This window comes from Oculina patagonica, chromosome 3, assembly GCF_052425735.1.
Source record: "Oculina patagonica isolate OP01 chromosome 3, crgOcupat, whole genome shotgun sequence".
Taxonomy (NCBI): Eukaryota; Metazoa; Cnidaria; class Anthozoa; order Scleractinia; family Oculinidae; genus Oculina; species Oculina patagonica.
The window spans coordinates 6,957,641-6,981,320 of NC_135760.1; the positions used below are offsets into that span (position 1 = coordinate 6,957,641).

Here is a 23,680-nt window from a genome sequence, read left to right on the forward strand (position 1 = left end):
ACCTCACTCCACTCAATTCAGAGACTGATTGCGGCGCACAGATGAATGAACCCATATCTACGTCTCAAGAACAAGAAGTTATCATTCTGGAGCATCAATCGACACAAGGACAGGAGACTAATGTTAACAGTAGGGCTTCCTGGAATGATTCAAAGGAAACTGGATTGCTATCAGAAACTATTGACAGAGATGAAGCTGAAACTATCTTTGCTGAGTACGATGAATTCTAAAAAGGTCCCGCCTGGAGAATTATACCACCAAATTTCTCTCAAAACCGTTCTAATTAAAAAAAAAATACTTTTTAAAAGTAATCATTGCATTGCTGGGCTCTACGTAATTGCCAAAAGGTCCTGTAATCTGCTACTATAACGTTTTTGGAGGGGGCGGGGGGGGGGGGGGGGCCTTTACCCGAGTTTGGCGCTGGTGACGCGTTTTGAATATATATTTTTTAGTTTGAATTAATTTTTGCCGCTACATTTATACACATGTGGTAAAAAAGTCCTGATCTATTTTTATAATTAGTTTTACAACAATTTTTAGAAAATCACAAGTGTAATCAATTGAAATAGGTAGATTAAAAATAGTAGAAAATCCCTCAGTTTACTCAAATAGATTCTAAAATAAAATTTTTGGAAAACAGCTATCAGCTGCAGAAACACCAGTTGGTAGGCCTCGGGTGTAATACCACTCATAACTCCGTGTATAGTCTTTGCAAGTATTTTTTCAGAGAATTAGATCCATGTACGATTGTTTTCACACTATTCTCAATACGTCTAAAAATAATTGTATATATTTTACGTTTTTGACTGATACATTCTTCTTCCTTTCATTTCTGTAACAAAACCTGATCCAAAAGTCTTCTCAATTATTTGTTTGTCAGTTTCCGTCATGTAGCGAGAAATGTTCAATTACAATTTAATATAGAAGTTAGAAACATTTCAAAAACTCATGCTAGCTACTTGAAGCTGTAAAAGATACTGAATTTTAACAATGTTTAACCTTTCGCTTGATCGAAGAAACTTTTTCTTCACAAAAGCCACGAAAGTGTCAAAATCCCCACCAAATAAGAGTACTCCTAGGCCAAGGTCTCTCTCTAAGTACGCAAAACGTGCCTACATTTTTCGCTCAGTCCAGTCTTCCGCTCTGAGTTGCTTGGTGTGTTTGTGTGTGACAGTTGTCATGTTGCCAGGCTTTTCGGCTCTGGGACAAAATCTCGAAGACTGATATTGCAAGCATTTGTTGACGGCGATTAACATGAGTTCTTTAGGTTCTTCGTTAGAACCTATAGAGGACAGATTTTCTATCGTTCTGTCGAGACTAGAAAGAATCGAAGCTTCCCTCTCAGGGCTAGAAGATGTGAAGAAACTTCTGATGCAGATCGAGGACAACACACATCCAGATGATGGTGGCAAGAGTGATTTTCGCCACAATTGGCAAGAAAAGGTTGGCATCAAAATATTAACAACAGATTGATGATCTAATTTGCTTGTTTTATGAACAGAGCTTTAAGAATTTGGTAAAATGTCCACACACGACAGAGGTAGCTAAAAATATTCATGCAGACAGTAAGTCTAAATTATGCGTGCAAAAGAGGAAATCTCAAATATTGACACTGCACTGTGACCTTTAAAAACAGCGAAAAACGATGCATTTATATGTTATATATTTGCCATCAGTAATCAGCATTTTTAAAAGTCTCTTGTTACAATTTGAACCGATTTGGTTACTTATTAACCACAAAACTTATAATGAAATTTGTCAGTATGAGTGGGTAATTATTTTAAATCGATTTGGATTTAAGATCGATCCATAATATTTTTAAAAATATTTAGATTAAAATACTTTATACAAGTCCTGATTTCTTGAACCTCCAGGGGGAAACAAGTATAGGCTTAATTAGAAAGCATAATTTGTTGGGTGCAAATTAAAACAGCTTTTATTGATTTATAAATATGACTTGCTGTATTTTCTATGGCAAGGTATAAAATAGAGAATAAAATTGATATGAAAAACACTCCCTGGCAGAAAGATAAATCAAACTACACTACACAATATTACTAATAAGACAGAATACAAAACCCGCCAGGGGAAACAAAAAATTGTTTGAAACAGTGTAGGTTCGAAATAGCTGATAGTAAATGACTGATTAGGGCGAATCCAAGGGAAATGGGTTTATAAGCAGGTTCCAACTGTATATGAAGCCACCTTAAACTTACAAACTTAGGTGCAATTAAGTAAACTATTATTTTATTAACGAATGAGACAAGTGACTCGCAGCGACACGCAGCGACATGCAAGTGACTCGCTTAAATCGCTTTATTTCTGCTATATTCTTATTTTGCATCTTTGTGTCATGGAAAACCGGTGTCGAAAAGTATTCTCCAACAATAATTCATTACTCATTAGAGCGTTTAAACTCGAGCGCCGTGTTGTCAAACAAACTGAATGCCTTCAAGCGAGCGACGACTCAAAATCAGTCCAGAATCAGAACAGCTCAAACCAAATGGACCAAACATGGATACTTGTGCTTATGGATTTCAGATGTTGCTCTTCATCACGATATTGAGCTAAACCCGGGCCCGACCGAAAAGCCTAAGTGTTCGTCTTGCGAGAAGACTGTCAGGAAGAATCAGGCGGCCATATTGTGTAATGGCTGCAAAAGAAGCTATCACGGCAAGTGTGTAGGGCTACGAAGGGACGACACTAAAAATCTTCACAACTTTCAAGCAGACTGGAAATGTTTGACTTGTTCTCTACCACAGCTTAGCGATTCATTCTTCGATTTGTCTAATTCAAGCGAACTTTCAGATCATGGGCATTTAAACGATGCAAATAGCGATCTCTTCGACACTTTGCACGGATATGCAAATAAGAACTTCATTATCGGAAGTTTCAACATAAACGCTCTCGCTGGAAAATTCTGTGAACTTCAGGACTGGATCGAAACGTTCGACATTTTGTGTCTGCAAGAAACGAAGATAGATGCATCATTTCCAGATTCCCAGTTCGCGGTCAAAGGATATGAATGTTATCGCAAAGATCGCAAGAAAGGCGGTGGAGGTATTTTATTGTATGTTCGTAAATCCATTCCTTCAAGCCAAGTGAGAATCAGAAGCAAAGCAGTGGAGGCAATACTCGTCGACATTCAACTTGGACAGCGACTTATGTCTTTACTTAATGTTTACAAACCACCGTCAGTAAACAACCAGACGTTTACGAGCGACATGTGCGAAATTTTAGACGCAGCGATTTCAAACCGAGCTAATGTGTTATGTTTGGGCAATCTAAACTGCGATATTCTAAAACCACAAGACAGTGGGAAACAAGGTCGAACCTTCTTAGATATCTGCGACATTTACGGCTTGGACAATCTCATAAAGGAGCCAACAAGAATTTCAGCTTCTAGAGAGTCTTGCTTGGACATAATAGCAACAAACTCTCCGAAATTTGCATTAAAATCAGGAACAATGGAGACAGGCCTAAGTGATCACAAACTGGTCTATACTATTCTCAACAAGAAATTATCCAAACCAGAGACCACTTTTACGAAAGGCAGGTGTTTTAAAAGCTTTGACGCGAATGCTTTCAATAAAGACCTTGCATGTGTGCCGTTTAATGTAGCGTATGTGTTCGAAGACATCAATGACATCTGCTGGGCCTGGCAAAAGATGTATACTGATGTGCTTGACAAACATGCACCCATCAGAATAAGAAAGCGTAAGGCGGCTTCCGGCCAATCCAAATTTATTACACCGGAGATAAGAAAGGCCATTCGAAAGCGAAACAGTCTAAAAAGAAAATTTAACAAAACAAGGAAAACAGATGACTGGGAAGCATACCGAGTGTTAAGAAATCGCGTGGTCTCCATGAGGCGAAAGTCTGTTATTAAACACTTTGATCATCTGTGCTGCTCACGTGCTGGAAATTACAGGGCTTTTTGGCGGTCACTACGTCCTCTTTTACACACAAAGAAACGTGCGCAAAGCGATTTGATCATTCTAAAGGAAAACAACAGAACGATTATCGATCAAGCTCAAGTAGCAGAGATTTTCAACGACTATTTTACAAATATCACCGATAAGTTAGTAATCGATTCATACACTCCATTCCAACATCAGTCACATGCCTCTCGCTTACCTAAGAACAGTACAGCCAGTAAGAACTTTGCTTTTCGTTTTACAAATCACCACGAAGTAAAGCAAATACTCAACAACATCAAGACAAACAAAGCCCAGGGATACGATTTGATTCCGCCACGAGCAGTCAAGGCAGCGGCACCATCAGTGTCTGAACCGCTAAGCGATCTTATAAATACTATTATTGCAAAGGCAGAAGTCCCCGAAGGGTGGAAGAATGGTCAGATTACACCTCTACACAAAAAGGACAGCGTGTTGGACAAAGCAAACTTTAGACCTGTCACCGTGCTGCCCGCATTCGACAAAGTGTTTGAACGCATTATCCATACACAGATGAGTACGTATTTTGATACCATTTTCCACGACTATACGTTCGCGTATCGGAAATTTCATGGCTGCTCTGCGGCGCTATTAACACTTACCGAAGAGTGGAAAGAAAAACTTGATCAAAGCCACTTTATTGGTGCTGCTACACTGGACCTTAGCAAGGCATTTGACTGTATCCCTCACGATCTTCTGTTGGAAAAGCTTAGATTTTACGGACTGGATGAAAGATCGTGGTCCCTTCTTCAGAGCTATCTCTCACATCGCTACCAACGAGTCAAACTGGGAAACAGTTTTTCATCGTGGAATGTCGTTCGTAGTGGTGTACCCCAGGGGTCAATATTAGGACCGCTTCTTTTTAATATTTTTATGAACGATATGGCCTATGCTATAAACGAGAGCAGCTTACTAAGCTTTGCAGACGACACCAATCTACATGCCTCAAACGAATGTCCCCGCGCAGTTGAAAACATGATTAACCAAGATCTGTTCAATGCCAGCTCTTGGTTCAAACAAAACGGTATGATCGCCAACCCGACAAAATATAACGCCATGGTGTTAGGAAATGCTAGTCAGTGTGACATCAAGATCGAATGTGAGGGTAAAGAAATTCCAGTATCCAAGGAGATAAAATTACTGGGCATAACTTTAGACGATAAACTAAAATTTGATTCACACATTGCGGACATTTGTCGCAAGGTGGGGAGCCAAATAAACGCTCTAAGCAGGTTAAAGAACATTCTACCTTGTAATACGAAGGAATCCTTGTATAGAGCTTTTATTTTACCTTATTTTTCTTATTGTAGTCAAGTTTGGTATCACTGTGGAAGAAGAAATATAGAAAAACTGGAAAGAACAAATGCGAGGGCCTTGAGATTTGTGTACAGCGACAAGACCTCGTCGTACGAAGCGCTCTTGCGGCGTATCGGATCAAAATCAACCTTAGAAAATCGTCGCACTCAAGATATGTTATTGACTGTGAACAATATTATTCAAGGCAGGGCACCATCCAGCTTCAAAAATCTTATAACTGAAAAGAGAACAGCGTACAATCTTCGCGGTAATTTTAATCTTTCCATACCTAAAGTGAACACTACCAGATATGGTCTTAAGTCGTGGCGTTATGCTGCAGCAAAGCACTGGAACATGCTACCTCGTGATATTCGTTCCATGGCAGGCTCAAAGGACTTTTTGAAAAAGATTAGACAAACTGATTTCAATGTTTAATAATTATATTTTATCGCTTTTAGATAGGATTTTTATATTTATATATATATATTTTTTAGGAATCTTAATTTAGCTAGATGGTGTTGTTGTTTGTTTGTTTGTTTGTTTCTTTTTTTTTTTTTTTTTTTTTTTTAACCATTTTAAAATAGTCTGATGTAATACTTTTATACCCTTTGTTTTGATGTAAATACTTTTGTAAATACTAAACTTTTAATCGTGGAGCACCTGTAAACTAGCTAACAGCTAAGTGTGTACTTTTTTCCACGTTAAATAAAGTATGTATGTATGTATGTATGAGCCCTTTGCGTGAACCAGGACCTCACTTGGTACAAAAATTATCCTCCATGGTGGATGGCAAAAGAATGAAACAGCTTCCAAAACAAAGTAACTCCAGAATTACATTGCATTAGCTTGCCAACCAGCCTACAGATAATTGAGATAAAAAAAATTATTGCCATGTGACTGGTTCATGCAAAGGGCCAACCTCACATACTGATACAGAAAACAGAAAAAATTTTACAAAAATTGTTTCATGTATTCATTTTGTTAAAATCAGGTCACTGTGGAGATAAGAACCAGCATCATATCTGTGGGTGACATTGATACAGTAGGTCAACAGTTTAAATGTGATTTTTATCTTTCTGCGACTTGGCAAGAGCCACAGCTACAGGGACGAAGTCCAACAGAGGTGAGGCTGTTGTCACTGTTAAATGATTCCTTGGTTGTAAGAGGAGAACAATGTGTAGTAATTAACAGTCAATGCAAAATCCTTCAAATCCCTCAAATTTGATATTTGAGCCACAGAGAGGGTGAAACAAAACAATTAAGGAAGATTTACGTTTATTTTGAGCTTACATGTACCAGATAATACTAGCAATATCATCACGATAATGCTATGACCCTTTTGATGTTCTCATACATTTCTTTATATTTCAAACATACAAACAGTTGCACTGCTTGTATGGGCCCCCTGTACTTTACTGTAAAGGTTCTTGATACAATATTGTTTTATTCGCAGGACATAAAATGGCATGATGAATGGCACCCTAGGATTGTGTTTTTCAATGCTGTAGAAATTGAAAAGATGGAGACGAATCATAAATTGTTTTATGAGGAGGGAAATAACATACCATATGCCATGGAGACCTACAGAATCAAAGGGAGCTTCAGAGAAAACTTGGAGTTGTGGGATTTTCCCCTGGATTATCAGGTGTGTAGTCATTTTGATCTGTTCACTTCAAGTGTTTCCTTTATGTGTTAGTCTTTAGTTAATAAATGTTTTAAGACTGGAATGATTGGATTTACCTTAAGGTTACTATTGTTAGCGGCTACTAATTTTAGCGATTTTAGCGAGTTGGGCCAAAATCGCTAAATTTAGTACTCGCTAAAATTTGTCTCGGTCAAATTTAATACGCGTTAATTTAATACCCCCGCCCGCCAGAGGAACACAAAATTAAATACAGTGGCCCTTTTCAACTATATGGCAATGTCAGAAGGTAGGGCAACAATAAAAAAAGGGTTGGGAGGGAGCTGGGATCGCCGGCATCGTGGAAAATATGTCTGATTTCTCTGACGAGGACGACTTTCTAACATTTGCTATTCACTTCGTTCTTTCTGACAATGGTAATGTTTGTTCAATTTTAAGTGACTTTGTTCTATTACTGAACATTTATTTCCATCTTAGCTATATATTAAAAAAAATTTTTTTTTAAATTTCGGAAAATAGCTTAATTTAATAGTCGCTAAATCTTGCTCATAAAAAATCGCTAAAATTAGTAACCTTAAGGTACTTCCTTCTTCCAATATACAATGAGTGACAAGAGTGCTTGAAACAGTTGGTTGGAATGTATACTGAATTTAACATTTCCATTTTTCCAATTCAAATCCATTGCAGCTTGTGAACCACTCCCCTCCCCCTTTCCAATGTTGTACACAAACGCGGCAAGTCTTGCAGATAGTAAATCGGGGGGAGGGAATTATAACGAAGGGGTGAAGGGTAAAATTTGTCCTCGGTACTCAAAAAGTGCCGAATGTCTCAACACTTTTGGCGCCCATTGTACATGTAGGCACCCCTATTTTATTTAATTAACACCCCTTTTATGGGTAACTGCCAATGTGATAGTATTGCAATACATTGTAGCTGAATTACTTTTGTCAATACTGGTGATACTATTGTGATACTACTGCGATAGCATTGCAATAAGTGACTTTTAATGGTACCATTTCAAAAGAGTTCAGTTAAGCCTTTGTGGCCACCATGTTTGTTGGCAATGCAACAATCATTTCTCTTAGTCTGTTAGAGGGGGTGGAGATAATATTCGAACCACCATCTCTGATACCTATTCAAAAGTTTAATCTCCTTTTAGGTTTTCATCAAGGATTTTGGGGACTGCCTAATCAAAATATTTTCCTTCTACTTTTACAAATTTATTGGAGAACTCTGATTTAAAAATAATAATTATGGTTGATAGGTCTGATATCATTATTGTTGTTTCTGCAGGAATTGACCATAACACTCATGTCTGACTGGACAGACAAGCTAGTGGAATTTAAAAAAGACATGAGAAGGGCAGATACAATTCGGTCAGAAACTTTCACTGCAGACCAAGAGTGGTACTTATGCCGACATGTGATCACAGAAGCGGCAAGTACTGTAAAAACAGAGGGAAGCAGTGCAAATGACTACCCGCTCTACCACATTAAGTGCCATGTCCGGAGAAAGAATGGTTACTACCTCTGGAATATTGCTATGATTATAGTAAGAAAAACAATCTGTGAAATGCAATTATTTTGCTCCTGTACAATGGTTTGCACACTGTTCTTTATCTAAAAGAAAGAGCTTCTACAAACAGAGTTCAAATTTCAAAACTGTGATTTAAAGTACACAAGCATTCACTTCTGGTTTTGTCACCTGTATGCTTGGCTTAAGCTTGATTATGAATGAATATCATAAGATGATATTACCGGGGGTAAACTGAGGCTTCTCTGTTCTTGCATGGCATTGGAAAAATTTAAATCATACTTAACTGTGATCTCCATCCCACACACCGAATGCACTTAGTGATACTTTTCATAGGATGTTCTGTATTATTTAATTTTTCTTGCTTTTGTCACAAAACCGCCTCACCCGTTCTGATAAAAATGTTAGCTTTCTTTTTTTTTTACTCAAATCGTTTTCTGACCCAAAGACAGTTTCCTAGCACTGACTTGCACTTTTTGGCTCTTTTTGCAGTTTCTTATTGACATCCTATCATTTTGTTCATTTTCTGTGGAAATTTCCTCACCCTCTGATCGACTGAGTGTCACCCTCACCCTACTGTTAACAGCAGTTGCTTTCAAGTTCGTTGTATCACAGAGCTTGCCAACGATTTCATACTTGACATTACTGGTGAGTTGGCATTTCTAGCTTGTTCTCAATAATTTCATAATAGCATTGTTACCAGTGTGAATATATATATATATATATGTATATGCATGTAATTGACCACTCCCCGAATGGGGCTTTTCAGGGCCAATGTAAACTAACTCTGAAACAAATATTGTAAATGAATGAAACATGATTAAGAATCCCAACTGGCAGGAGGCAGACCAGTTGGCTATTTACAAGCGTAGCCGAGGAGTTGAATTCGGGGCTACAGAAAACAACACCAGGTAGTGGTCAGAACGGGACTTGAACCCGTGACCTCCGGATTTCAAGTCCGGCGCTCTAACCACTCGGCCACGCTGCCTCCTAAGCTTATTGCACTTTTCAGTAACACACAAACTCTGAAGTTCAAAACCCAACTATAAACGATAAGTTGATTGCGTTTTTCGCTGCCATCAATCATAATAATTTTATTATGATGACAACCAACATTGAACCTCGAAAAACAGAAACAAAGCCAAATGGATTGAAGGCTACCAATCACAGCCAACAGATGTGGCCTTTTTACCTGGTTGAAGTGAATTTCTGTTTCCTGAGAGGTCCACTTAGATGATTGATGGCAGGGAAAACCATAAACCGGTTTACCGGTTGATTAAGCAGTGTTTGCATGTTACTCAAAAGCACAATAATGAAAGGAGTGAATAAGATACCAGATTGTACCTTTACCAGTTCAAATCTCAAACGTACCTCAAGTCTCAGAGTTTCAATGAGGGATTGTGGATTGGCACGAAAATTGCCTCAAGGCTTGGTACTGTACTGTCATGTAGGGGTAAAATGCATTTGAGCCACACCCACAATACAAAAGATTCTGGAGCCTTTTAGTGGTCGCCTTAGATTTTGAGTTGCATCCCTGTCTCCCTCACACTTGAGTCCCCACCCTCTTTCAAGTTCTCTACTTCTGATTAAGGACTAGGCCTTAATCAGAAAGACTGGACTGGAGACAACAGCCGAAAATTAACCTACGGCAGGACTCTATCCTGGTTTTGACCATCTTTCTTACATCCCTATTACACTGCAGGTTATTTATAAACAGTTCGGCCCCCTACATGTATAAGAAATAGTAAGACTCCTTTGCAGTAATCACGTTACTTTCAAATAGTTAGTTTGGAGTAGTGCGTGACATTATACATTAGTAGAAACTCAGCTGTGTTCTATTGGAAATCCGCGAATCTGATTGGTTCTCCCACTGTTTTCTATTCGCCGATAGAAAACAGTCGCGCGCGCGCGTAGCTTTTAAGCGGTAAATTTTCTTGATTTTTGTCTTCAAAGTGTACAATATTGTAGGTTTTGGACTGCAATCCTTTAGAGTTTCTACTAAAACAATTAGACTACTCGCCCTCGTTTTCTATGAGCGATAGTCAACTCGGCTGCGCCTCGTTGACTATTTGCTCATAGAAAACTCGGGCTCGTAGTCTAATTGTTAATTAGATAACAGTTGTGAAGAAAATCGTGACTCAGCTTACCCTTTCAGAATTACTTGATGATGAACTCAGTCATTATTTTTGCCATTTTTTTTGTAACACTTTGTTGTGTTTTTCTTTTTAGGACAAATATGTCTTGTCTGGCCTTGTGTTCTTGTGCTGCATGGCCATTGAGAATGCAGTTGCTGCGTCCATTCCAGATCCTGATAAACAAAAATATTTTGATCGAATTTGTATATATGTTGGTGTTGGCTGCTTTCTTGTCATTCACATTGTGGCCGTGGCATTTGTAATTACAAGGGTAAGATCATTATTTTAGCAGTGACCAAAATCCAATATCTTTTTGATTCCTGAGGGGAGTGGGGAGGGGGAGTGGGGTGCTCTCATGAAAAAGGGGTGGGCATATTCATCGCCTCATTACAGTCAAGCCAGGTCAAGCGTTCCCCCTTAGATTCTATTTAGAATCGATTGTTTGAAATTTGAATCCGTTAGCCACGTATGCATTCATTTTGAAATGAATCAACAGCTGCTGGTAAACAATAGTGCTTTGCTCAAAGAAAACCATACCTTCTCTTTACTTCAAATTGGGCGGATGTGATCAGAAACCAAATTTTGATTTGACCATTGAAATGAGATGAATGCATTCTTGAAATTGACTAATGACTAATGGATCGATTCATTAATAGAATCTAAGGGGGTTTGCTTGACCTTGTTCGACTGTATAAAGGGGTGTAGATCGGAGATTTTGGTATAACAGTCGAAGCTCTCATAAGCGGACACCCTCGGGACGCGAAAAAAGTGTCCGCAACTGGAGCTGGCCGCTTACGAGAATGGTTCTTGTAAGCGGCCACTAGAGGTGTAGGGGATAGATGGCCGCTTACGGGAGCTTGCCCAGCTAACATAATGGTAATATGCATGTTAGTGGTGTTTCGAAATGTAACCGGACGTGGATGACGACAAAACAAACACTGAAATATGGTACCGTAATTACAGTAAAATTGTTGTGACGAACGGCGATGTGAAGTTGATTGATTAATACAAGATACAGAGGTTTTTTATATGATTTTCTTTGCGGTGTCCGCTTACGGGAGCTTAAAAACAAAGAAAAGGTCTAAGTCGTAATCTCGGAAAGTGTCCGCGGCCGCTTACAGGAATGTCCGCTTACGAGAATGTAAAAATACAGAGTTTGTATGGGAGTAAAAACGGGGTTTCTAACAAGGTGGCCGTAAGTAGAGCTGTCCGCTTACGAGAGTGTCCGTTAAGAGAGCTTCGACTGTACTTAAAGTGTTCAGGAGGAACAGCAATTACTTTACCCATCAGTGTACCTTCTAGATTTGCACTTGAAGAAATAAGAAATGCCTTGGCTTCATATTGTGTTTGTGGTTTAGATCGATCAGGCATGAAATCTTTAATTTCAATGGCAATTAACCGTCAATATTTAACAATAAGATGGCAAGCCAGAGGTGGATAAAAAGCTGATAGATACCTTGAGTGAGCCGTCTAATAATTTCTTTAGCATAACGCAGAGACCGATCTATTCAACAAAAGTTTAGTGAAAGTGGTTTAACTATAGTTTTGGTTTGTAATTTCAGCAATTGTACTGCGTGCGCTACCAGAGCAGTCTATCGAAAATTGGACTGCCCTCGCATAGCTAATCAGATTGCGAATTGGCATAATTGTTGGTCACTGTGTTGTGCTAAACACATGTAGCTCTAATTTTTCTGTCCGGGGGGTGGGGGGAGGGGGTGGGGGCAGGGGGTCTGTCTGTTTCAGAGTGGATAAGAATATTGACATAGACTATTTTGTATTCTTCTTCCTTCTCATTGTCACTTTCCCACCAATATAACTGCCACTCGCTTTTTATTCCTTTCAGACGAGGACTAGAAATCAAAAACTGACTGAAAGCGAAAGAATTTTCCGGGTAAGTTGCTAAAGCATAGTGTGTGATAGACTGACTTGAAGGGGAGTCCAATCACGAAATACTAGACTGTTTTGAATATTTTCTTTCAAATCACGCATCATGTATATTGTTTAACAATTTCACGAATTACGTAATTAATTATATACGTTATCGAAGAAAGCCAGTTTTAATGGATTAGTTATTTTGAAGCAAGACATGCTCTATCGGCGAGCTCACAGTATAAGCCGTACAACGTATAACTCGAGCCGTGAGAACGCGTCCTCCACAGAAGATCAGTCGTTAGCTTCCTATAGTTCGTGTTGTTTGTCGTCAATTTTGATTCACTAACGTAAATTGCTTAATGAGTACTGAAGTAATTTGGTTTCAGTTATTACAAACGTTTTTTAGCCGAAATCATGAATACCTGCCACAGTTTGCCTTGGGAAAGACGAATTGACAGACAAAGTGAAACGTCGGCGTTTTGCGTGAATTACACCAAGCTGTTGCGTGACGAGAAAACCCGTATCGATGTACTCGATAACTAAAGTGTAGTACTGAAGTGTCAACTGTCTCGTCACTCCAACCCAGCACCTCACGATGGGTAAGGGCGAGGAGGGTTAGGGCGAGGAGGGTTAGGTCGAGGTCCACTGCGGTCAAACGTCTCAGGCAGCTTTTCTTTCTATTTCGGGGAATTTTGTACATATTGAAGTGTTAGTATGAGCAAGAATCGATAAAATAGTTACTGAACGTAAACATATTCCCATTTCCTCAGGTAAAAGAGTCTTTGTAAAATTTAAATGTTCCGCATCCGCACCAAAGTGCTTTGACAAAATGGCGACGACAAGTCCGCATTGCGCTATTTTCAAACACGTAGAACTTTTTTAGTAAAGCTCCAAAAAACTTAGTAAATCGTCAGGATACAGGTAATGTACCAATCTTTGTACTGTGAAAATTAAAACCTTATCTTTGAAGTACTTTTCTTGTTTTTTGCGTATTTCTGTCGTTTGACCGCGGTCGAAGGTCGAGGAGGGTTAAGTCGAGGAGACGGTTGACTTTTCAGACTACAGTAGAACCCCTATTAAGCGTCCACCCTCGGGAAAATGGCAAGTTAACAGTTCGTCAGAAATTTGCATATTCAATGCAAAATAGCGTGGAAAGGAATCAGGGAATCACATGAAGACGACGCCAAACTTGTGTCTGAAGGATTTTTATCAGTCGTTACTCTCTATTATAGACTCTTGCCTGTTATGAGCTTGTTGAAAACAAAGCCAAACTTCGTATGTACATCCTTGCTGGCCGCTAAATAAGGGCAAAAACAATAGAAGGACCCTCCGGACTCTCCGGGTGTCTGGGCTGCTTAATAGAGGTGGCCTTCTTATAGGGGTTTTATTAACAGTATTACAAGTGACAATAGTTTTGGGACTCTGATAACTAGCCGATTAATGGGGGTGACCGCTGAATGGGTGGCCCCTTAATAGGGGTTCGGCTGCATATAATAAACAGCCAATTCCACAAAAAAGGAGAGCTGATTAAGTCTTTGAATACTGTCTGCTATTCAGGAGAGACTACAGCTTGTTGGCAAGTTGGCAAAAGAAAGGGAACAGAAACTAAAACAAGAACCAACCAAAGAAGAAACACCAGAACACAACAATGTTACATTAGTAGAACCTCCACGCTCCCAGGGAGGAAGATAACGTGATGTTTAGAATGCATGTATGCATCATTTCTGTTGAAGATGTCTCGGGCCAACGCGAGGAGAGAAAAAGAGATACGGCCGTGAAATTTGTTTTTCGATCTTGGCGCGCGTGAGACTCTCTTCTCCTTTGAGGCTTTTGTTGTATTCGCGTGCAAGCGCGTGGGAAGACTGGAGAGAGACTGGCGCGCGGTTCATGACGGGAATGAGAATCTTCCTAACACTTCCAGCGTGCCCTCTCGTTCTAATCAACGATTCTATGAACACCTCAGAGAGGTACCACGTAAAGACCATGACAAAACCAAATGAAGAACGGAAGAAGAAGTCTGCATGTACGTGACTTCTTGCCACATATGCCGTCAATTCTCGGTTATATGTTGTTTTGCGGCTTTATAGAGGACTGTGATCACCACTGAATATGTCACTGATAACGGAGTTGAAATTAGCCCGTCACATCACTGGATAGACAAGATGCAAGATGGAGAAATGGTGGGAGTGACAGAAGAAAAATGCTGCTGGTCAACCTTTCACAAGTTATGTTTATTTTGTAAAAAACGTACTATCCCCGAGAGGAGAGCTTATAAACAGATTCTTACTTCGCGCCAGCCGTTTGTGTGAACTCAGTTTTCCAGCCACCACAAGCTACTTGCACCCAACCCACTTGCGCATACAGAATTTTATCACCACCAAACACCTTACTACGTTACTGATAGGTTCACATTTCGTGAACTGTTACCATCTTTGAAGACCTCTTTAAGGTGGCTCGTAATAGTTTAGTCAGAATTAGACATGCCCGTTTTTGGTATTCTATCACAGCTATACCAATAACGTCAAGAAAAATATTTTAACATAAACGTAAGCAAGATTTACCAATGAACGTTTTGAGGTCATAGTCATAGGTCACGTCATAGACGTGAAAATTTGTTGCCACGGCAACGTCATTTGAGGTTTAAGATACATTTTTTTGGACCTTTTGAGGCTAATAACTCGAAAACAACTCGGTGAAAGTTCTCTTTTTTCACATATTTTTATCCAACCGACAAAATAAACATTTTTGCAAATTTTTAAAAAAATCTGTCAGAAGTATTCAGAGCGACGTTATTTTTGCATCAATTTAAGGTGGCTCTTAATCTTTCTGACAGAATTTTTTAAAAAATTGTCAGATCGTTTCTTTTGTCCATTAGACAAAAATATATGAAAAACAAAAACTTTTACTGTCTAGTTTTAGAGTAATTAGCCTCAACGGTGAAAATTAAGGCATCTTTTGACTTCATAGTGATTCCAATTCGTTTATTACTAAAACCTTTACAAAGATGTTCTGAAAGTAAAAGTTCAATGTTACAGGTGTAGCATCAATATTATGCCAAACACGGGAAGATCTAAACTATTAATCAAAGGCTCTTCGAGCAACCTCATGGTAATTCGATGAATGAAGTACCGACCTCCGCATTTTTTCTAAATTAGTGTTCAATAAAGTAAAGCATTCTCACTTTGCTTTATTTTTCCACGTGAGTTGCGTCATTGATGGCTCGTGCTCTCAGAGGTCGTAGCGCTATTCAGTTTTCACAACCAAAATATTTACCGGTTAGTGTATTACCTTTGATCCTTTTAAGCATTAAGTAAATTTGTTTTGTGAATATGTTTACTTTTCTGTCAGCACGTATAACGTTATTTTTGAGAGGGGAAAAATTTGAGAGAAAAGATACGCCCGAGCACTGCTTGTATCTGCTCGACTCAAAAAGATGAAAAACGGATGACGTGACACGAGGTGACGTGACGCGAGACAAAAACGTGCCGTGGATGTGGTATTAACTAAAACACGTCACATGGCGAGCGTAATAATTTTTTATAACAGTTTAAGCGCAACTTTATGTAGTTCATAGGTGCTATCAGTAATGTCACAATCTCCCTTAATTTGCCTTCGAATGTTTTCTTGCGCGAATGGGTCATTGATAGTTTTTTTCTTCAAATAAGCGTTCAATAATGTATCACAATCTTACTTTATTTCTCTGTGAATGTTTTATTTTTCCATGGGAATTGCGTCATTAATGGTTCGTGCTCTCAGGCTACGTAGCGCGAATTCTATTTCATCACAAAAATATTTAAGTGTAACCTTTGATCCTTTTTAGCATTAAGTAAATTTGTTTTGTGAATATGTTTACTTTTCTACCAGCACGTATAGCGTTATTTTAAGCAGCAAATAAAATTTGAGAGAAAGATGCGCGTTTCTGTACGACTTAAAAAGATGAAGAACGGATGACGTGACACGAAGATGATGTGACGCGAAACAAAAACGTGCATGAATGTGTTTACTAAAACGCGTCTTTGAATGTTTTCTTACGTGAATGGGTCATTGATAGCCTATGCTTTGAGGCTTCGTTGAGCGAATTCTATTCTCTTTTATCACCAGAGGATAAGTGTAAGTGATCCTCTTTCGATTTGTTTTGTGAAAATTCAATTTAGTTCCCTGAAAGGGAGAGACCCTGGGAACGAGGTTGAAGAATAATTTAATTCTGATTGACATGTGCTGAATGCGTTTAAAGGACCTTTCTGTCAGCACGTTTATCGTTTAGCGCATAAATTAATTGCGGTTTGATATCAGAATGGAGTGAGTGAGTGAATTTAATAAAGCCCCAAAGTCATTTTACTACCTTCATTACCATTCGGTAAAAAGTGGCCACCACAGGCTTCTTTCCAATGTCAAACCAACTGTACTTCTTTTTACCTACATCGCTACATAATAATGGAACAATGTAACAGAATTTCTCAAACGTTTTGGAATTTTGTCAACCTTGATAACTCATGTACAATATTGATAACTTCTAACTAGCCTTTTAATTTATTTTTATTTATTTCAATTCGTTTAATCATTGTAAAAGTATGCAGATAAATAAAGTCGCTAGTTTCTCAGGCTCCTGTCGGACGGAATTTTTACATCGACGTAAAATTGCGCTACATTACATGACAATACTAAAAGATTTTAAATATTGCCGAAAGAGGGGCGAGTCTTATGAAATTGTCGATTTTATTTTCTAAAGTCAAATGTCACGTTATCTCCAATCAGCATAAACGGTGCCCAGTCGGCAACCTCGGGAAAGCCGTGACCTCTCATCCTCTTCATTGCCTGATGAAGGGATTCACTGGCACTTTCTCCACGAAAAAGGTTCTCGTAGAAACAGCTCATCAACTGCTCTGTTGCACGGTCTTCTAGGGCCCACAATGCCGCCAACACTGAGCGAGCACCGGATCCTAAGAACGCGCGAGCGATTCCAACAACTCCTTCGGCTCTAATTTGTCCGCGGCCACTGTGACAACAACTTAGAACTACCAGTTTAGCACGCAGTTGAACTTTTAAAATGTCAGTCATTTTCAAAAGGTAGTCGTCTTCTAGAGGAATCCCAGTAGTAGAGCCTGGAGGGGCAAGGGCAATTTCTCCTCTTTCAGCATTACCATGTGCAGCAAAATGTATCAGACTCACTGAATCTATCCTTTGAAGTACCGCCTGCTTCGTTGCGTGCTGTCCTAACAAAGGCTGAACGTCCAGCAATCGCCCAATCATCTCTGCTTCCTTTCTTGCACCAGGCAATGGTACAAAGTTTTTATTGATACGTCCGTTGTAACTCACCACACCAACATCAGGATCACCCACTATCAGTGCACCAGTCTGACTGTGATAGTCTGCAGGACTGTTCTGAACGTGCATGAGAGTCAAAAGTGAAGGAACGATGCGGATCCTGAAATTCTCTGATAAACATTTTCCACTTTTGTCAAGTAAAGCTGAAAATGGAACACGGAACAAGTTGCGATCAGGAACAATGATGATTTCAGGCTCGTCAAGTAAGTCGGACACAGGATTGATTAGCATTTCGTGGAACAAAGTTAAACTCGTTTCGGGAACTTCCTCATCCTTTGCATGTCTCAAAGCTCCGAGGCTCTTTTCCTCGGAAGAATCAGGTTGAACAGTCTCAATGTCATTTAAAGATCGATCTTCGCAAACCTCCTCGGGCAAAATACCAAAGCTGCGGAAACTTGTAGCCATGATAGCAAAAAATTCATCCAAATTTTCAGCTGGACTTGCTAATCGTTTGTGAAGAGTCTTCTTATCTACTGTCGTTTCTCGAAAAGAAATTACTCCGTTTGTCTTGAGAATCCACAAAAACACTTCTTCAGCATGATAAGAAATGTACAGACAAGTGCAGTTGATTTCTTTTGTCATGACATTTTTAATGCCAATCCATGATTGGGGGTTAGCTGATGAGTGTTTTTTAGCGGAATACTGAGTTGCCATCAAGTCTGCTAGGGCTCTAGCCCGTCCCAGGTCTGTAACATAAAGAGCATTGTTGGGCTTTCCAGTGACCATTAAGTATTTACTGAGAGACTCGTAGGGAAAAGCATGCATCTCTGCAAAAGATATGCTGATTTCATCGTTGTCTGTATTAAGATCTCGCAAATCTTCGCATTTCTCAAAACTTCGTAAGAGGTAGCAATAAGCTTCCTCGAACTTTTCTAGCGACATCTTCGTCGATGCAAGACCATAGTAACACATATACTCACATTCAGCGTGTTTTATATCTTTACTTATTGAAAGTGCCTTCTCGAGATATTCTTCGGCTTTGACGTATTCAGCGAGCGAGTAAAACACACTTCCTAGTTTTAGGTAATTGGCTGCTTCCCTGTCTCTGTGACCAATTTCAACTGCGACCGCAAGTGCTTTCTCATAGAACATTTTAGCCTCGGATTTATCCCCAAGAGCTCCATCGACATCTCCAAGGCTTTCGTAAAGTACTGCTTCTCCGACTCTGTCGCCAATGTTAATTTTGATGGCGAGTGCTTTCTTCAGATATTTTTTACTCTCTCTATATTTTCTAAACTTTAGATACACGTTTCCCTGCTTTCCGTAAATTGTTGCCTCTCCTGCTCTGTCACCAATTTCTTTACTGATCGCAAGTGCTTTCTCGAGATATTCTTTAGCCTTGACATGTTCACCGAGAGATTCAAACATAGTTCCCAGGTTTCCGTAACTTTTTGCTTCTCCTGCTCTGTCACCAATTTCTATACTGATCGCAAGTGCTTTCTCGAGATATTCTTTAGCCTTGACATATTCACCGAGATATATAAACACAGTTCCTAGGTTGACGTATGTTGTTGCTTCTCCTGCTCTGTCACCAATTTCTATACTGATCGCAAGTGCTTTCTCGAGATATTCTTTAGCCTTGACATATTCACCGAGAGATATAAACACAGTTCCTAGGTTTCCGTAACTTGTTGCTTCTCCTGCTCTGTCATCAATTTCTATACTGATCGCAAGTGCTTTCTCGAGATATTCTTTAGCCTTGACATATTCACCAAGAGTTTGTAACACAGCCCCTAAGTTTCCGTAACCTGTTGCTTCTCCTTTTCTGTCGCCAATTTCAATTCTGATAGCAAGTGCTTTCTCGAGATATTCTTTAGCCTTGACATATTCAAAAAGAGATTGAAACACAGTTCCTAGTTTTCCGTACGTTGTTGCTTCTCCTGCTCTGTCACCAATTTCAATTCTGATAGCAAGTGCTTTCTCGAGATATTCTTTAGCCTTGACATATTCAAAAAGAGATTGAAACACAGTTCCTAATTTTGCGTACGTTGTTGCTTCTCCTGCTCTGTCACCAATTTCTATACTGATCGCAAGTGCTTTCTCGAGATATTCTTTAGCCTTGACAGTGTCACCGAGAGATATAAACACAGTTCCTAGGTTTCTGTACCTTGTTTTTTCTCCTGCTCTGTCACCAATTGCTATACTGATCGCAAGCTCTTTCTCGAGATATTCTTTAGCCTTGACATAGTCGCCAAGAGATTGAAACACAGTTCCTAGTTTTCCGTACGTTGTTGCTTCTCCTGCTCTGTCACCAATTTCTATACTGATCGCAAGGGCTTGCTCGAGATATTCTTTAGCCTTGACATATTCACCAAGAGATTGTAACACAGTTCCTAGGTTTCCGTACCTTGTTGCTATTCCTGCTCTGCCACCAATTTCTATACTGTTCGCAAGTGCTTTCTGGTAATATTCTTTAGCCTTGACATAGTCGCTAAGAGATTGAAACACAGTTCCTAGGTTTCCGTACGTTGTTGCTTCTCCTGCTCTGTCACCAATTTCTATACTGATCGCAAGGGCTTGCTCGAGATATTCTTTAGCCTTGGCATAGTCACCGAGAGATCGAAACACAGTTCCTAGGTTTCCGTACGTTGTTGCTTCTCCTGCTCTGTCACCAATTTCTATACTGATCGCAAGGGCTTGCTCGAGATATTCTTTAGCCTTGGCATAGTCACCGAGAGATTCAAACATAGTTCCCAGGTTTCCGTAACACGCTGCTTCTCCTGCTCTGTAACCAATTTCTATTCTGATCGCAAGTGCTTTCTCGAGATATTCTTTAGCCTTGGCATAGTCACCGAGAGATCGAAACACAGTTCCTAGGCTTCCGTAACACGCTGCTTCTCCTGCTCTGTCACCAGTTTTTATTTCGAACGCAAGTGCTTTCTCGAGATATTCTTTAGCCTTGGCATAGTTACCAAGAGATTGAAACACAGTTCCTAGGTATCCGTAACTTGTTGCTTCCCCTGCTCTGTCACCAATTTCTGTACAAATCGCAAGTGCTTTCTCGAGATATTCCTTAGCTTTCTTATATTCACTGAGATATTGAAACGCAACTCCTAGGTTTCCGTGACTGCTTGCTTCTCCTGCTCTGTCACCAATTTCCATACTGATCGCAAGTGCTTTCTCGAAATATTCTTTAGACTTGACATAGTCACCGAGACATTTAAACACATCACCTAAGTTTCCGTAACATGCTGCTTCTCCTGCTCTGTCTCCAATTTCCACACTGATCACAAGTGCTCTCTCATAAAGTTCATTTGCCTCAACATACTTGTTTTGACTCATATATATCCGTGCCAGTTTTTCGCTGAGGTTCCCTTCTAGGAATGTTTCACCACACTCATAGAAAATGACGAGAAGTTTCCTGCCGTATGTTATTGCATTTTTGTTATCGTGGATAAGACAGTACGCCAGGAACATTGTGTTATAGATTCCTATGCAAATACCATTGCGTAATTGCTTTTCTGTAATCAATGCTATTCTATTTAGCAGAACCAAGTTTTCCTTGCATAACTCGATGGCTCTTAGAGCACGGCCGGTGTTGAGAAGGAAATTGCCAACAACAACGCCTATAATGATGGCATCAATGATTCCTTCTATGCTGTTCATGACGCCTTCTTTCATCTGTAAGTATTAGTGCAACTAAAAAAAAAAAATGAAGAAGGGGTAAATAGGGGTACGCAAATCCACCATGAATGCGTGCTATTTTCTGGCCAAATTCGTGCCACTATTTTCGCTTAGATCCGGATCCGCATTACTTGTAGATGTTGTTTAGCTTTTATGTCAATTTTTCAAGAAGCTTGAAACTGGAAACTGAGAAGTCCGCACACAAAAAGAATGAGTCGAACCGTCTCTAAGAATCTTTCCAAAAGTGTGATTAAAAAGCAATCCTGAGAAGTCCGTTAGGTATAAAACCTCCCTACATTTGGCACGCCCTAAATCTGACGAACGATCCCCAGCATAAAAATCAATGCAAAAGAAGGCCAAATCCCTATTAAGCACATACAACAAGTTAGGAGTGGTATTGCGATTCCTAAGCTTTGACAAAATATGCTTTGCTATCCTTACAAGTTTGTCCTCAAAAAGGGGAACAGCTCTATGGGGTTGCACCCGCGCTTGCGCTTGCTCTTCTTTGACACTTTTAAGGTACTGTTTTATGGATGGATGCGAGGCTGGATTGCCAATTCCTAGACGGTCGTCCCATTCGCCTCCCAAGCCCTCCTGGACAAAAATAGCACGGATCTTTCCCCACAAGACTGTCTACAGTCCCGGCGGCTAAGCGCTTAGGGCAAATACAATACTTCGGCTGACGATGTTCTAACTCAGGGCACGCAGAATCGTAAACAACAGTCTTTCCAAACTTGTCTTTCCAAACCAAAAAACTTAAAAATATCAGAAGGAGACGCCGATGCCAAATCTTTAGCAACTGGAAGCGACGACAAAAAAACTAGAAAGTAACTTATGCAGGGCTGATTTTTGACGCTCGGAACTTTATTTGAGTTTTGCTGACGTAAATTATCCAATCTAAGCTCGATAGCGGTGAGGTCAATATCCGCTTTTGTACGAGAACCATGGTGTGCTAAGATTTCCCTACGAAATCCGCACCTCTGGCAAAAATTGAAGTCAGAGTCATTTAAATAGGCACATTCTGGTCAAGGCGCGGCAGGCTTCCAAATCCTTGGGCGTAGAGCCTAGGAGGTAACAGAATCAGGATTAGGGACAATCCTGAAAGCCAATAAATCCCACTGCAAAGGGCGAAAACATTAACTCCGGCAGACTGCTCGGTAGGCCAGGAGGTATAATGTCTCAAGCGTGAACCATGAGCATCAAGAGGCGCTTTGGAATCTAAAGCCATCAAATCAATAGAGTGAGGGCCCCAACGCTTCTCGATTTCTCTCCACACTCGGGGGGATAGCATGCAATCACTGGAGGAGAGAGCTCTAGAGAGGGCATCAGCCACGTTATCCCTTGAAGGAACAAACACCACGGATAGGGAGATATTAAACTGCAAGATAGCTTCATAAATAGCTTGGAGGACGTCAGAAAGAGCTTTACTCTTTCTACCCTGATTTTTCCAGGCGCGAACAAGGGGGAGGTTATCCACGTGGGCGTCTACTCGGTAAGCGGCAAGCTTCTTAGCACCAGCCATGAGGGTATGTTTGAGAGCTAAGGCTTCTCTGAAGATGATCGGTTGAGAGTTTTCCAAAGGCGACCAGTAGTCACGCACCTCTACAGAATTTCCAGACTTGTCTGGAAAGACACCACCCCAAGCTGAATTTGATGCATCCGAAAAAATGTTTATGACGACATGTCTCTCGTCAAACCAAGGAAGACAACCCTCCCAGTTATCGAGAAATCTCCAATATTGGATTTCCCTCAGTAAATCACCTGAAATCTTGATGGGCTTATGAGGTGATTTAGAACAGGACGAGATAGCGCGAAACGAGGCACGGGTATAAAGTCGAGCTGCGGGAACAGCGATCGAGAATGAAGTGGTTTTGCCTGCAAAACTCTGCAAAATTTGAGATCCACTGTTGTTTCTTGCACGCCAAGTGTTCTAATGTAGCTGGTTGCCAACAAACCGGTCGTGTGATACACATAGGCACTTGCTTTCCAGCCAAAAGGAAGGGTGCTGTAAACAAAATATAAACCTTTCCAAGAAAGACCAAAAAGGGTTCTGTTGGACGGAGTAAGACATATATGATCATAGCCACTCTTGTCATCGCAAACAGTCTGAAAATGGCCAGGGCCAACGTATCTGGGGAGATCAGAAAAGGTAGTCCAAAGAAAAAAGGACAATATCCTTGATCCACAAATTTAGAAACCGTTCGTCGTGACACATCCTCGGCTTCAAAGGGCTCCACAGTTATAGGCATACGAGATGTGGGGGTTGAACTTTCCCCAAAATAGGAGCGAACCACTTT

At 40.0% G+C, this 23,680-nt stretch overlaps 2 protein-coding genes and 1 non-coding gene across 3 annotated transcripts; 1 reads left to right on the forward strand and 2 right to left on the reverse strand.

Moving 5' to 3' along the window:
* The first annotated feature begins 462 nt into the window (after window positions 1–462).
* LOC144645142 (cys-loop ligand-gated ion channel-like) lies at window positions 463–15,300 on the forward strand. Its single transcript, XM_078504621.1, has 8 exons — window positions 463–1,443; window positions 6,244–6,375; window positions 6,706–6,897; window positions 8,188–8,445; window positions 8,920–9,075; window positions 10,657–10,833; window positions 12,406–12,453; window positions 13,992–15,300. The coding sequence occupies exons 1-8, from the start codon at window positions 1,255–1,257 to the stop codon at window positions 14,124–14,126; spliced, it is 1,287 nt and encodes a 428-aa protein (XP_078360747.1). The 5' UTR covers window positions 463–1,254; the 3' UTR covers window positions 14,127–15,300.
* Window positions 9,343–9,415, reverse strand: Trnas-uga (transfer RNA serine (anticodon UGA)). The gene has a single exon. It is a non-coding gene; the product is annotated as a tRNA-Ser (tRNA).
* A 1,850-nt stretch (window positions 15,301–17,150) lies between the features above and the next one.
* On the reverse strand, window positions 17,151–21,704 carry LOC144645975 (uncharacterized). The gene is made up of 3 exons (XM_078505489.1): window positions 20,178–21,704; window positions 17,653–19,817; window positions 17,151–17,562 (listed from the first exon to the last, which is right to left on the reverse strand). Exons 1-3 carry the CDS (start codon window positions 21,378–21,380, stop codon window positions 17,151–17,153), a joined length of 3,780 nt encoding a protein of 1,259 aa, XP_078361615.1. The 5' UTR covers window positions 21,381–21,704.
* Window positions 21,705–23,680: the final 1,976 nt, after the last annotated feature.

Bases quoted from the DNA above. Each gene is read 5' to 3' on its own strand.
- LOC144645142 (XM_078504621.1), top strand. From the start codon at position 1,255: ATGAGTTCTTTAGGTTCTTCGTTAGAACCTATAGAGGACAGATTTTCT. The intron at 6,376-6,705 runs GTGAGGCTGTTG...TTTTATTCGCAG, and splicing joins AGGGACGAAGTCCAACAGAG to GACATAAAATGGCATGATGA. The intron at 12,454-13,991 runs GTAAGTTGCTAA...TCTGCTATTCAG, and splicing joins AAAGCGAAAGAATTTTCCGG to GAGAGACTACAGCTTGTTGG.
- LOC144645975 (XM_078505489.1), bottom strand. From the start codon at position 21,380: ATGAAAGAAGGCGTCATGAACAGCATAGAAGGAATCATTGATGCCATC. The intron at 19,818-20,177 runs GCTAAAGAATAT...GACACTGTCAAG, and splicing joins CTCTTAGCGACTATGTCAAG to GCTAAAGAATATCTCGAGAA. The intron at 17,563-17,652 runs GTTAGGACAGCA...TAATGCTGAAAG, and splicing joins TTGCTGGACGTTCAGCCTTT to AGGAGAAATTGCCCTTGCCC.